General features: G+C 35.0%; 2 protein-coding genes across 6 annotated transcripts in view; one reads left to right on the forward strand and one right to left on the reverse strand.

The window, feature by feature from the left end:
* LOC127862919 (meiotic recombination protein SPO11-like) overlaps positions 1-2,002 on the forward strand; it is a 75,948-nt gene extending 73,946 nt beyond the window's left edge. For both annotated transcript variants that reach the window (XM_052402194.1, XM_052402195.1), the window contains one exon: positions 548-2,002. In XM_052402194.1, coding sequence (XP_052258154.1) covers positions 548-667 — 120 coding nt within the window. In that variant the 3' untranslated portion in view covers positions 668-2,002. The remainder of the gene's footprint in view (positions 1-547) is intronic.
* A 6,272-nt stretch (positions 2,003-8,274) lies between these two features.
* The window catches only part of LOC127862926 (uncharacterized), a 30,684-nt gene continuing 23,678 nt past the window's right edge, over positions 8,275-15,280 (reverse strand). For 2 of the 4 annotated variants that reach the window (XM_052402204.1, XM_052402206.1), the window contains exons 2-4: positions 12,066-12,490; positions 11,497-11,658; positions 8,275-10,981 (exon numbers count right to left, since the gene is read on the reverse strand). In XM_052402204.1, the coding sequence (XP_052258164.1) occupies positions 10,845-10,981; positions 11,497-11,658; positions 12,066-12,096 (330 nt within the window). In that variant the 5' untranslated portion in view covers positions 12,097-12,490 and the 3' untranslated portion in view covers positions 8,275-10,844. Of the gene's footprint in view, positions 10,982-11,496; positions 11,659-12,065; positions 12,491-14,425; positions 14,543-15,280 lie in introns of those variants that run through there. The other 2 variants (XM_052402205.1, XR_008040856.1) reach the window with 2 other exon arrangements.

A 15,280-nucleotide genomic window follows, 5' to 3' on the forward strand; every position in this document is an offset into this window, starting at 1 on the left:
CAAGGCAGACGGTAGTTTCATAACTAATCATGTTGACATATGTTATGTATATGCCTTTAGGTAAGTCGACTTTCTTGATTTGAAATGCGATAACCTAGGTACATTTTAATGTAAACATATTTGCTTTTCTTTCTTATCTTTAAGGAAATATTTTAATCAAAATTTTATCATTTTATTTATACTAGAGCTATTACATAATAAAACACTTAATAATAATTTTAAAACTCCCTGTATTCCATTTCTATAATTATGACTTATGATAAAATATTTATTCATAATTTCTCAAATGCGGTTATTTTATTGATACAAAAAGATGTATTAATAATTTCCAAAATTTATACGAAAGATGTATCAATAATATCCATTATTCAATTATTATTTAAACATTATAACGACCAATAAATTTATTAATAATGTGTGAACTAAAATTATTATTTATACATAATAGTGTAATAAATCTATTTAGAATTTTAACATCCGATAATATTCATTACGTTTCAATTTGTTGGCGTATTCTAAACAATAACAACATATGTACATGTTTCAGGTTGAATACCTGCTTCGCACCGACAAGAAGGCGGAAATCCAATCCCTGGATAGCATAGGCCCCAGTTTCCTCTCTGAAGTTTATCTGCCAAGTAAAATGCGATGCTGCGGCTGGATCTAAGTGGTCATTGTACAAAATGTTATGTCTAATAATTGCTTTTGAGCTCACGTGCCGGCTTACTCGCAAAGTAGGGCGGCGTTCGAATACATATGAAAGAAATTCGGGTTTGATCCACTGCCCGGCTACATGTGTTTGGATTGGTCATACAAATCTAGGGCCATTCTCCCCTTATTCTGATTTAAGTAGGACAGCTGTCAGTTCACATACATAAATATGTGCCAACCAGCTATCCAATGAAAAATGTGAATTGGTAACCAGACCTCCGTTACATAAAGTACTGCTGAAAACGGCGACGAATCCAACTTAACAAAGCTTTTTACATCTCCGTCGTCGTATAACTTGTCACTCCATATACAGCACTTAAACCGCTGGCCAGATTTTAAAGAATCGTCACATTAATTATCCTCGGGTGACCGTCCTTCAAAGTGATGCAAGTATTTTCGTCCGTTTTATAGTAAGGTCAGCAGAGCTTAAACGAAGCTCTTAGGATACCGTGATGTCCGTTGTCCGTCAGTCCATGCTGTCGCTCGTAACCCTTTTCTTTTAACGACTTCTCCCCATGAACGCTGTGCAGATTTTAATGAAACGTTAACGTTTGGTTCAGTAGTTATGAAAACTGTTTTTGAGTGTATTTCGTCTACACTTAGTGATACTCTCCTTCTTTTTATTTATCTGTCCGGATGTCTCTGCTTTTTCTTTGATGATTAGTGTCCTATATATGAGGCCAAACAGTTTTGTTGTTGTTATTGTTGTTGCACATCTATTCTAGACAAGAATATTCAATGCTGATATGCTGAAACCATTTGCTTCCATTCAATCAGAAAGCTGTTTATAAAGGTTTTTTTTATTTTTGGATAAAGTTTTTGCTTATATCATACGGATACACGATTTCTGTAAAAGTATACAACTGTTTGGTTCTGAAATATTGAACATCGTTTTCAAACCATGGTTTCATAATGAACTTTTTGCGTCTATGTTTGAAAAATGTGTTGTTTCAAATGCGTTGCTATGATATTCGGTCATTTTTTAATGAGGCACAAAGCCACCCAAAAATATCTTCAGAAACATACATTTTAAGTTCATGGTTATAAGGCCATCGTTTTTTTTTAAATAATTTATCTAAAAATTAAAGCGCCACCGAATTTATCTAGCATTTTGTTTTAAATTTTTATTTATGTTGACGTTGTTTGCAAAATAAAGCGTTTCACCCAAACTGTCTTTGAGTGAATCAATACACACTTCAATATCAATCATTTTGAGCCAACCTTATGCGTTATCTTTAAAGTTAATTGCAATCTTATCTGGTTCTTCATCTGAAATAAATGTATAACTCAAGTAATGTAATATACCAGTCGTGATATTTTCATCAATATAAAGTAATAATTGTAAAAAAAATACGGTATGTTAGAACTTTCCTTTTTTCGTCATTCGTGGTTGACGGTCCCTTTAAAATAAATCATATGTGAACATGTACCTTTTATAAAAGTAATATCAAACGTTTGTCACAAAGCTGCAAGTGCTAAGTTTCTGTAAAAAATGACTGAATATTATATATTTTGCTTGGAATATTTTTTGAAACTTCGATAAATGTGTGGTTATGCACTAAAAAACCCTGCATACGTTTGTACATAGTATTTGTATTGAATTTGGTAGATCTTAACAAGACATTTACTTCAATGGTTAGCAATCTCATTACATCGACAAATACATGAACGTATATTACAAAAATGAGAAAAAAATATTTCTTAAATCAGAAATAAATAAAGATTTAGTTTATTACGTCATCTAACAGTGGTTAGTGAACCCGGTGACGTCATAAAATTGTTCAAGCCACAATGAAAACTACATGTACAAACGAGCAAATTAAAATTATATAAGAAACAGAAAAACAAAGAAGTTGCATATTTGGTTATTAACAATGAAAGTATTTTAATTTGCGTGGTAAGGGATAAATTATAATAACCGGCTCATGTTCCGCTTGTATTGGTAATTTTTGACAATACGCATACTAGGCTCATGGACGATTAATATATCTAATATTAACACGTCCGGTTAACCAACTTAATTATGAATCCCCAATAGATGTACGCTTTAAATCATAAGCTGCACTTCCGGTGATACATAAATTAACAAGAAAACTGTCAAAATGGAGCCTTAAGAGGTGAGTCGTTTTGATTGTTCATATATATGCTCTAGTTGGAGACTTTTTCTCCCAATCTCCAAAAACGCCCAATGCTATTCGACCGCATGTACATTATATGTGGTATAAATCGCTTTCCTTTTGCTGACCTAGATAGACAATGTGGTAAGCATTTCGCATTTTCATAGAAATTCTTACTCGTAACGTTCGGATATTGTATCCATTTTGTCATGTTTCAATATTTTTAATTTTTAGCGACACCACAATCGTTTTGTAGTCTACATATCTCTCGTTCGTGTGAAGTACTTTGGGGGTCGATTAATATTGCTGTGCAGCAAGAAATGAAGTCAAATTTCAGAACGAGGCTGTACGTGTAAATTTCTTGAGCGGAGAATATCACGGACTCTAGATGAGACGGATATGAAACGGGACCTTATCGGCAAATATCTTGTCGAAACTGAGTCACGTGACCGTAACTATCGATCTTTTATAATGAGTGTACATCGAAGCGCCGAGGTTATACATTTTGATGTACCAACTCACGTCATGGTGAGCTTTTGTGATCGCCTTTTGTCCGTCGTGCGTCGTGCGGCGTCAACATTTTGACTTGTGAACACTCTAGAGGCCATATTTATTGTCCGATCTTCATGAAACTTGGTCAGAACATTTGTCTATCAATACCTCGACTGAGTTCGAAACTGGGTCATGCTGGGTCAAAAACAATGTCACTAGGTCAAAAAAAAAGAAAAACCTTGTGAACACTGTAGAAGTCACATTTGATGCCCAATCTTCATGTAACTTTGTCAAAAATTTTGTGTCACATTTTTGGTCCAATCTTCATGAAATTTGATCAGAACATGTGTTTTCTGGATATGACGGTTGAGTTCGAAAATGGTTCGGATCGGTAAACAAAACATGGCCGCCAGGGGAGGTCATTTTCCTTATATTTGTATAGTAAAAAAGCTTGTGAACACTCTAGAAGTCACATTTTTTGCCTAATCATCATACATTTTTTTTCTAAGCATCGATTTTATAGATATCTCGGACGAGTTAAAAAATGGTCATGATGGGTGGAAAAACATGGCCGCCAGGGGTGGGGCAGTTTTCTCTCTATATATATAGTGAAAACATGTGAATAGTCTAGAAGACACATTTTTTGCCAAATTTTCATGAAATTTGGTCAGAACATTTGTTTCCTGGATACGACAATTGAGTTTGAAAATGGTTTGGATCGGTAAAAAAAAAACATGGCCGCCAGGGGGGGGGGGTCTTTTTCCTTATATTTATATAGTAAAAAAGCTTGTGAACACTCTAGTTTCCTGATTTTCTGGCAGTTGTGTCTGAGCTTTCCTCTTCCTTCCTGCTGGTTTACCTCTTCATATAACTAAGAAATATCTCTTCAGATTAATGAAGATTTTTTAATTTCCATTTTTTCTGTAGGTTTAATCCGTGGAATCCAATGCCAGAAAGGAATTGATCTCAGAACTTTCTATTTATATAATGGGCAGTAACTCTTACTCAGGAATTTGAGAGAAGTCTTTATTCATCAACATACTAGTATGCTTAAGATACTCTCCCTTGAAGGGTCCACATTTTTGCTAAATTAAGCAGGGTTTTATTGTTTAATACAATAACCCACATTATCAAAGATTTGTGTTTTAAAACGGATTTATTGATTTTTTTTATTGGAAATATAATTGCATGGTGAGTCTGAAAATAGTTCATTATTGTTTATAAACAAGGCTCTCAGAGGGGTGGTAGTTTTTGTGTATGTCTACAGTTGTTTATAGTGAAACATTGTGAATACCTTTAGTCACATTTTTAGTTCAATCTGAATGACACTTGCTGAGTGCAAATGTTGTTATCATATCTTGATTTAGTTTACTCAATTAGTTTAAATAAAAAATTATCATCTTCAAACATGGTGACAAACTTTATGAGCATAATATTTTTTGCTCATGGTGAACTTTTGTGATCACCTTTTGTCAATTGTCTGTCTTCCGTTGTGCGTCATGAATATTTGCCTTGTTAACACTGTAGCGGCCACAATTATTGTCGGATCTTCATGAAACTTTGTCAGAAGATTTGTCCCAATGATATCTTGGACGAGTTTAAAAATGGTTAAGGTCTGTTGAAAAACATGGCCGCAAGGCTATTTGTTGTTGTTTCTTCATGAAACTTGGGTAGAACATTTGTTCCATTGGTTTCTTCATGAAACTTGGGTAGAACATTTGTTCCATTGATATCTTGGGCTGCAAATAACAAGTCATTTCTTTTTATCTCATAACGTTTATTTATAGATGTTTGTGTTGTGACGTATATGGTTAATGATTACCATATAAGGCAAAGACGGCCAGGGACCAGAGTCGCTCTGGGTGAGCGACTTTGGGCCTTTCAGGCCCTCTTGTTTTAAATTATACTTTCATTTCTCGGCCGATTTTGACAAATTATATATCATTAGAAAGCCTACGTTACGTAGTTTTTAGATATATAAGTATATATTATGTTTTTTTCTGATTTGGGCAGCGCGGCGAGTTATAACTTTAACTTTTGCAAATATCACACCGTTTTAGAATCTAGATTTACGGTTGACATGTTCGTACTTAATGCCGATTTGTAGCGTCGATATTTTGAGTTCAGTTTTAAAAATTACATCTTGCTTAGGAGAATAGAATTCTGTATACGATAGAAAAAAATGAAATGTAAGTAAGGAATGAAGGTGTACGAAAGTATCGCGCGGTCCTAACGCAGAGAATTGATGCTACGGTCTTGGCGATTATGCTTTTGTTTAGGTACCGGCCATTTAATTTACGTTGTCATGATTATTATATTTTTATGGAATATATTGAAATATTTTGTTCACAAAACAAATCAATAAAGCTATTATTAATGAAGCTTAATAAATTAACGATTTCGGATCTTGTTTATAACACAGAAAGGGTATTAATTTTATGACGAGACAGCGTATATAGCGTACCCTCTTGATATATTTCGGCCGGGATTTTCAAGAATCTTTAAATAATGTTAATTAATTGATAATTTAAGGTAAGTAACATTTCATATAATTATACATAATAAACGTCTTTGAAAATAAACAACAAACGATGAATGTTTTGACACCCATTTTATTTGAAGTATGCAAAGCCGAAAAATATCAAGAGGGTCCGCTATATACGCTGCCTCAGTCATAAAATGAACTGTGTTATAAACAAGAGCTGTACTCGTTAGTTTATTAAGCTTCAATTATAATTAGCTTAATTGATAGGTTTCTAGAACAAAATATTTCAATTTATTTCTTAAAAGATATAATAATCATGTCAAAGGAAATTAAATGGCCGGTATCTTAACAAGAGCATAAGCGCCAAGACAGTGGCATCAGTTCGGTGCGTTAAGACCGCGCACTACTTTCTTCCGTCTTCATTCCTTACTTACTTTCATTGTTAAACCATTTTTTTCTATCGTATACAGAATTATATTATCCTTAGCATAATGTATTTTTGTTAAACTGAACTCCAAATATAAACGCTACAAATAGGTATAAAGTACGAACATGTCAACCTAGATTCTAAAACTCCATACGTTCGGAGCGTTAGGATCGCGCGCTACTTTCGTACGCCTTCATTCCTTATTTACTTTTATTTTTAAACCCTTTTTTTCTATCGTATACAGAATTCTATTCTCCTAAGCAAGATGTAGTTTTAAAAACCGAACTCAAAATATAAACGCTACAAATCGGTATAAAGTACGAACGATTTCGGGACGGATTCTAAAGAATAATCTATATTATGTTCAAATTAACCACAAATAATGTATGTGCGGTCGAATAGCATTGAGCTTTTTGAGAGAAAATGTATCTAAGTAGAGTTTATGTGAACAATCAAAACGACTCACGTCTTTAGGCTCCATTTTGACAGTTTCCCTGTCAATTAAAGTTACTCCGGAAGTACAACTCATTATTTTATGCGTATCCCTATTGTGGATTCATAAGTTGGTTTATTGGGCATGATTAATAACTAATGAATTATGACATAATGTAGAACAGTATCGAACCCAGACGTTCCAGTTCTTGTGATGGTGAGAGCATGAGTCTGTCTGTGGATGTGGAGTACGTTACAGTATAGTGACATAAGAGCATCGACAGGACTGTCATTCATTTTCAAACACTATTAAGACAGACAGTAAAATTCTAAGGCTCGATTGGTCATTGTCGGCTCGGGTACTACTTATATGTACCCCGGGTACATGTAAGTATATCCGGGTACGCAAAATATACTAAAACGTACCCGGTCGATATTAGACTCCACCCGAGTTTTATTCCCGCCCAAAATCCGATGTCGTTAAACGCCCTACCGATTATCGTAATTACGTTTGTTGTCTATCTAAAAAAACACTGCATCAACCATGCTTTTTTAGTATGAGTTTCGATAATATAGAGGCCATTTAACAGAAAGTTGACATAAATATGAACATAATTATTTTTTTAAGCAGACAACGACCGATTTAGAAGATTACGCAATTGTGTTATTATATATGGGAAAAAATCGAAAATGTTTGTGGTTTGTTCCCAAACATGGGATGGCTGCCATGTATTGGACAAGTTGCCTGTTTAAGTATTTTGTGAAATCTAGTGACCTCTTGCTACTCACAACTCTTTCTTGGGACCACAGGTAAGCGCATTATAGTATTTGGTCCTCTTGCTTCGACATAAGTGTTGTGACAAATGTGAAGTTTGGATGTGGGCGGGGTGCGTGTCCTGTATTCACATGTCTCTCTGCCTTAAAGGGGCCTTTTCACAGATTTTGGCATGCTTTAAAGTTTGTCATTAAATGCTTTTTATTGATAAATATAAACATTTGATCTAAAAAGCTCCAGTAAAAAACATGAATAAAATTAAAGAAAAAAAAGCAACCCTCAACTGGGCTCGAACCACTGACCCATGGAGTAAAAGTCTATCGCTTAGACCACTTGGCCATCCGTCCTCACACATTGGTTGATGTATTTTTTCACTTTATATAAGCAATCCTCGTACTGGCAACAAATATAACGACAACAACAAAATTCTCCATATTATTCAATCGTTTCGCGTCGCAACGCTTTATACTTTTCAAGTTTTTAAATCGTCAAAAGATGCATATAATGGATATTTTAGAGCATGGTAAATGTTCAGTATTACTCTTTCCTCATAAATATCATAACTACAACCAAAATTTGCCAATCTGAAACATTTTTTCTAATTTTGTCAATTTAATAAAACGTGAAAAGGCCCCTTCATAAAATACACGGATGCTTCGCATGTTGTTTTTTTGGACAAAAGAAGTGTTATTGACATGTTTAAATATGCATTCAATACAAGTTATATGCTAAGTGACTGTGGTTATTGATATATAAAGCAAAAGTAACAGCATTGCTTTAAATTAACAAACCCGATTTATTGAACTAAAATAACTAACAACATGCGTATGACATACTACTTATCGAATATCTTTATTGCTCTCCAAAAAGTACTAAAAACTTGCACAATATTTGACAAAAAATATAACTATTACAAACTGACATATACATATGTGATCTGTATCTAACTATATCATAAGCTAAAGCAAACTTATAAACAAAATTACTTATTTAAAAGTTATCATTACTCAAGTTTCATAAGAATGTATGTTTTCCACACACGCACTGATTTATCTAAACCTAGCCATGACCTTTCCATAATTTTCACCAAGCCATTGGAAAAACTTTTTTGTTCAGAAAAAGTAAATAGCGTGAAACTAAATTCAACTTAAACCTTCAAGCAGTGACCATGTAGTGGTGCATTGCCTGGTTTAGGGCAATACTCATCGGAAGTCGTGTAAAGGCCTTCTTAGTATAATACACTTCAATTGTGACCTCTAATAAGCAAGTATAAAACACACAATACACATCAGCAAGTCATGTCAGATGATAATCTAAGGAATTTATTAACATTATTCCAGGAATTAGTTATGTTTTGGATAAATAATTTTTGACATTTGACCATGAAGTATAACATTTACTTTTGATGGAAAATTGCAAGTCGTACACGCGACCATTTTATGTCGTTGTAAATGATAATTAAGGCGAGGTGACATTTAACTTCGTTCATTCAGAAAACATGATGCGGCAACAAAATACTACACTTACGTAGGGACGCATGAACGCGATCCGCATGTTGCTTCAATTTGAGGACATGATTGTTTGCAACGTTTATGTACGGCTATCAAAGGATAAAACAAAAGCTATCATTATTAATATTTCTTAACGCATTGGTTTAGACAGATGATAAAGTGCTTAAATATGACCTTTTACCTCAACTCATTACTTAGAACCTGTAAGGTAGCATATATATACCAACTTGAAACACGTGAAGACATGTACGTTCACACAATAAAGTACTGTAGTTTGACCTCGAGGTGAGACTTTGACCTTAACGTTACTTTTGGTGCTCTTATGCTCAGTACACATGCAAGGTGACCTCGTTCCATATTTTCGTAATGAAGTACCTCAGCATGCACATGGCCTTGACGGTTGCAATGTTACATTTGCTCAAAGTTATTTTTGATGAACGAGGAAGTCATGAAGCGGGCAAGCACAATTTCGACAAAAGTGATGTAGTTTGAATTTTGAATTAAGTATAAACTTGACCTGTTCGTTACACAGTATATCACGTGCGTAAACTGGTTATATAGTACCAACCTATCTTTAAATGCAAGAGATTGCACAAGCCATTCATTCACATCAAGTTTTGTATTTGACCTTTGATCTTCATGGTTAAAATGTGATTATTGTGCATAACATTAATTATCTTTATGTATATGGTAGGTATCGAGTGGACAAGATTATGGACATAACGACGAGCAAAGTAATTCCTATATACTAGTAGCAAACATTCTTGTTATGGATGTAGAATAAACTACGCACTAAACAGATAAATACAATAAATAGTTTTCTATTGATTTCTAAACGTATTTAATGTAATTCAAACGTAAATCGAACATCTCGGTATTCACAAATTTCAATAAAGCAATGCTTCATTAATTGATTTCATAAATATGCCTTTGCCCAAAGACTTATTTATAGAGGATATTAATTGGATTCGATGGAATATCGATTTTATTTCACGAGTGATCATACAAAATAATAGTTTCACGAGTGGCGCAGCAATGAGTGAAAATATGTATTTTTTATGATCACGAGTGAATTAAAATCGATATTCCATCGAATCCAACAAATTTTCTCATGCTTTTTTCATCGTTTATTTACATTGTAAAAGAGACGTCATTTCGTCTAAAAAAAATGACGTCATTTCATAGTTAAACAGTGAAAAATATCGATATTTTCACTGTTTAAAACAGTGAAATATCAGTTTAATTTCACTGATATTTATCTATAAACCATCGGAAAGCATTGAATAAAACCAATAACTCATAATAACTGATCTTTTACTTATGCTCAATTGATCGTTGTCGGCTCAGTTACTACATTTAAGTACAGCGGGTACTCTTAAGTATACAACAATGAACCCCGGGTACGGAAAATACGCTAAATGGCACTCGGCAATACTCCGGCCGGAGAACCGTTTAGAATATATTCCGTACCTCGGGTAATTTTAAGTATGTCTAAGAGTACTCGGGTTACTTTCAACTAGTACCTGGGCCGACTATGACCAATCGTGGTTGTCTCAATTGGTTGTTGTCGGCTCAGGTACTACTTAAGAATACTACAATGTGTCCCGGGCTCAAAAATACGCGTAAAGGCGTCCGGTAATACTTCGATGAAACGTTCAGCATTTTTTTCTTATCTAGGTTACTTTGTAATACGCGGGGTACCGTAAGACGTTCCTGAGCCGAAAATGATCAATCGAGCTTCAAAAATATCAATATAAATACTTTTACCCATCAATAAAAAATTCAAATTCGCAATGAGATTCGTAAATACCGAATGATGCCGACAGTGCGCATTCGCCGCCGTCTAAGGGTGCGGCCTCTTCCACGTGTAACACGAGGCGGGCCTGACATTGGTCTAATCCTTCCGCCACGTGTAGGGGTCCCGGCCCCACGTGGTTGACTTCCTCTTTTCACACCTGTAGTCCTCTCTCTGCCAAACGTAGGGGTTAGACCTCCAGTGAAAGGGGTCAAACTGAATGCCGCGGGCACGCGCTGAAATTTGCGACAGTTCTACATGTGTTAGCGTTTTAATACATGTGCTAACATTTACCATGTTATATACCTCTAATACACATCATTCATCTTTTGCAAGCATATTGTATTTTTACAGACGATTTTACAGACACTTTGCTTGAATTAAAATATTGAACTCGTTTAATTGTATGTAATGATTATAACGCATAAACAAGAAAATAAAGTACACGTATAACATAGTACAAAATAATTATCTAACTCAGAAAAAAATAATGAATTCAAAACATTTTTTTATAAAAGAAAAGCTTTTTTACAACAAGTGGACTTAATGCAAAACAAAAAAAATGTTCTTGATTTTATGTTACAGAATAATTGTACATAAAAAGTGACGTCATTATCCGTTACATGGTAATGGTAACGTTTCAAGCAAATTCACGGTCTGTAATCTCTTGCAACACCTCAAAAGGTGGAGCCAGAGATGACCTGTCGTGATACATAATTTAGTCCAAGCCTTATGTATGGAAGATTCCCACCTGAAACTCGTGGACACTCCTGGAGGCGGGTCCGCTTGGCAGGAGGTTCGTCTGCGGTGTTGACTACTACTTCCGGTGCTCCGTCGTCAGAGAGGACGCTGCTGCGGCGCTTCACCCAAATCCTAGTGGGAGCGGGAGCAGGTTCCTCAATCGACGCGTCTTCTGTTAGGTGAACATTAAACAATGTTAGAAATCGTGAAAATCAATCCGGGAGATTTTGTACATTTAGAGACATTGGCATATAATTTCAGCAAAATAATCTAACGCGACCTAGTCATTCAAACAAATAGAATTAGTTGAAAGCTATATTACAAATGTTTTTAAGATACAAATATTCGTAATGGTAAAATGACGTGAAAACGACGTATAGTGTGTGATAAAAGTATTTATAAAATATCTTTATCTAGAACAAGAAATATAAAAAGAAAAGAAAAATAGGTATGATTTATTATAAATTGCTTAAATATCACAAAAAATAATTATGTTGAATGCACACATAAACAGTATAGAAGGGTTTAAGCAAGATGAAAAGTAACATGATGTGAAAGTTTAAGCAGAGAGGGAAGCACCTGAGAAACGCGTGGATGCAGCTGGTGCCATGACATCACGTGACAGAGCGGAAGCAGGCACGAGAGAGGGCAGAGAGGACAGAATTGAGGAGCCATTTCCTAACCCCACACCGTCCAGCTGCAGTCTCGGATGATAGTATGAGGCAAGTTGCAAAAATCGGATGTTGGTTGACTGATACTTTGACTGCGCGCGAATCGCGTTTAGACTCTGGCGCAGATCCCCAGTCTTTCCAACGCAACATCCAGTCGTGGATCGAAGAGTGGTTTCTGCCAGGGAGCTTCCGGTCCACGCGAGCCTTTAATTGAGGACGTCACGGAGGTCTCCGCTGGATTTTGTGCGGACCACCCTGGTGTCGCAACCTGTCAGTGACGTCTGAACCACTCGCCGACTACAGTCGTTAGAGACTGAGATCTGGAGAGTCAGACTGCAGTGAAAAAAGGATACAGCAGATAGAAGATATAGAAATATATTTATATAGGTATACATAAGTAATGAGGTATGAGAGTCAGTGTTGATTGAAGAAAAACGATTAAGACAAGAGATGTGTTTGTCAGAAACACAATGCCCCCTACTGCGCCGCTTTGATACATGTTGTTTTGACATTTGACCTTGAAGGATGATCTTGACCTTTTACCACTCGAAATGTGCAGCTTCATGAGATTCACATGCATGCCAAATATCAAGTTGCTGTGTGAAGGGACATCGAAGTTATGAGCATTTTTTTGAAACCTAAACGCAAAGTGTGACGGAAAGACAGACAGGCGGACGGACGGACGGTCCAATCACTATATGCCCTCCTTCGGGGGCATACAAATAGAAGATATATAACTATATACTTTATCATATATGTGAGAGTGAGATAAGTATGCAGGGAAGTTAGGAACATGACACAGCATTTTCTTTAAAAATAAACAATGGTTTATATCTATATAAAAAACTATGCGTTTCATAATAAAGGTAAGTATATAGTTGACGATTGGTAATGTCACAAATTGGAAATGCATACGCATATTAAAATGGTTATACAACATAATTGGACAGACAGGTAAAATACAGACAGGAGAGACTCGCACACGGCCAGAAGGCTTGACGGACGGCTATACAGGAATACATACGTAAACGTGTCTAAGAGGATAAGACTTCTTCTAGAAATAACAAGATATTTGGCACTGTTGTGTATTTGTTAACATTATTTTGTTGTTATGTTTATTACTGTTGTTATTGTTATTTGATTTTGTTTCCGATTAGGCTTAGTTCAAATAATTGTCGGTAAGTTTGATAAATAATGCCACTCGCATACAAACAATATTCGAACATCTAGGCAAGTCACCAGCTTGTAGAAATATAATGCGGATTATGTCGTTATTTAGTAACACGTATTGCAGTTTAATTAGATATTGGAATTTTCATTAGTTGAACGTCGGATATTATATCTAAATGTATTTGCAAAACATGCGGGTTTTATCTAATAATTGTTGTTTTACATTAATTTATTGTGCGTTTGTTGTTTGTTTCTTTGCGTCTTTGTGTTTTATTTTTATTTTCTGTCTGCCGTGTCTGGTTTATGTAATGTCTGTCTCTCTTTCCGTAAAACCGCCCGCCCGTCCGTAAGTTCTTCAGTTAGTCCGTCTGACTGTCGGGATTATTGTTTTCAACAATATTTTAGTAAATTCAAGGCTGGCAGTTTTCTGCACAAACTTCTCTTGGGGAAAACGAAGTTCACTACCGAAGGTACGCTTCTTTAACATTTTACTTTTTTTTAAATGTTGTCATTTATAACTAAAATAAAAAAGGCATTTAAAGCAAAGTGCCACGAAAAATAAAAACATGTACATGCGATTCAGGGACGATTGAACTTTACTGGTACGCAACACTTAACATCAAACAGCGTACCCTAACCCTAACCCTTAACACCTAACACATAACAATCTTACGCAACACCTTATAATCCTTTTTATCCTATATATTTCCTTAGTATCGGGGGCTACCGCCCCCAAGCCCCCGCTTTGTCGATAGTGGTAAACAACTGCGTACCGGTAAAGTTCAATCTAGCCGCGATTCACACTTATTTCATATTTTCAGCATATTGTAGTTCATTGTTTTACTAGCTTTATCAAGTATTTTGTACGGTAAAAAAAATAACGAAACAATGCCGTTCAAGATGTTGTATGATTTTAGAAGTTTTGGGGACCGCTTTATCGGAAACTTCTCAAAATAACGACAAAAATGAACAATCACATCCCGTCGTCAAGGAAAACATCACCCCACCCACAAATGAAAATAGCTAAGATTTAAATAAAGACATCAAAAACGCATTTTCCTGCAATGTTTTGCGCTAAATGTTAAGTAAAATATGTACCGTTCGATTTTATATCTTTCTTGAGCCACAATGGATACAATTCGCTTCATTTTCTGTATTTGTTCACGGAGCTCGAACTGTGCGGTCGTGTGTTAGCTTAGCAATAAACATATGACGTTACAGACTTCATAAGTTCATGACATCCGATGGAGAGTAAGTTGGTTCCTTTTTCCTAGTTCCTTATTCCTTATTCGAATAAGGAATAAGGAACAGTTCCTTATTCCTTATTCACGATTTCTTAATCGAATAAGGAATAAGTAACAGTTCCTTATTCCTTATTCACGCTTAACATATTTGACTAAGCTTTTTAAGAAAAATAATGCAATCAATTCTTAATTAAATCAAAACTAAATAACAAGAATACATTTAATTTGTGTATAACGATACATATTCATGTTTCTTCTTAGCGTTTTAATAGGATTTCTTGTATAACCCGAGCCGGCATTATCTACTTCGAATTCTAGCTTCAAATCAACCAAACCTTAAGCCTGTATACTTATTTAACGTTTATGTGATATAAAAATGCAATCTAGTACATTTCCTAATATTTGTTTTCATTTAAACTCCATTTCCTTTTTCGCGGCCGAATACGGAAAAGGGAACCAGTTCCTTATTCCTTATTCATTCCTTATAAGGAGCCTGCATTTTCTTACTTAAACATCAATGACATTGATTAAAATTGTTCAACATATACATGCACATCATTATATACATGTATATACATAGGTTGGATATTTAAAATACATATATCAATACATTCCTGCTAACTTTTAAGTAATGATAAACCAGTTCCTTTTTCAGTTTGAATAAGGAATAAGGAACTGCTTCCCTATTCCTTATTGAAATCGAATAAGG

The sequence above is a fragment of the Dreissena polymorpha genome, chromosome 16 (assembly GCF_020536995.1).
Source record: "Dreissena polymorpha isolate Duluth1 chromosome 16, UMN_Dpol_1.0, whole genome shotgun sequence".
Classification (NCBI taxonomy): Eukaryota; Metazoa; Mollusca; class Bivalvia; order Myida; family Dreissenidae; genus Dreissena; species Dreissena polymorpha.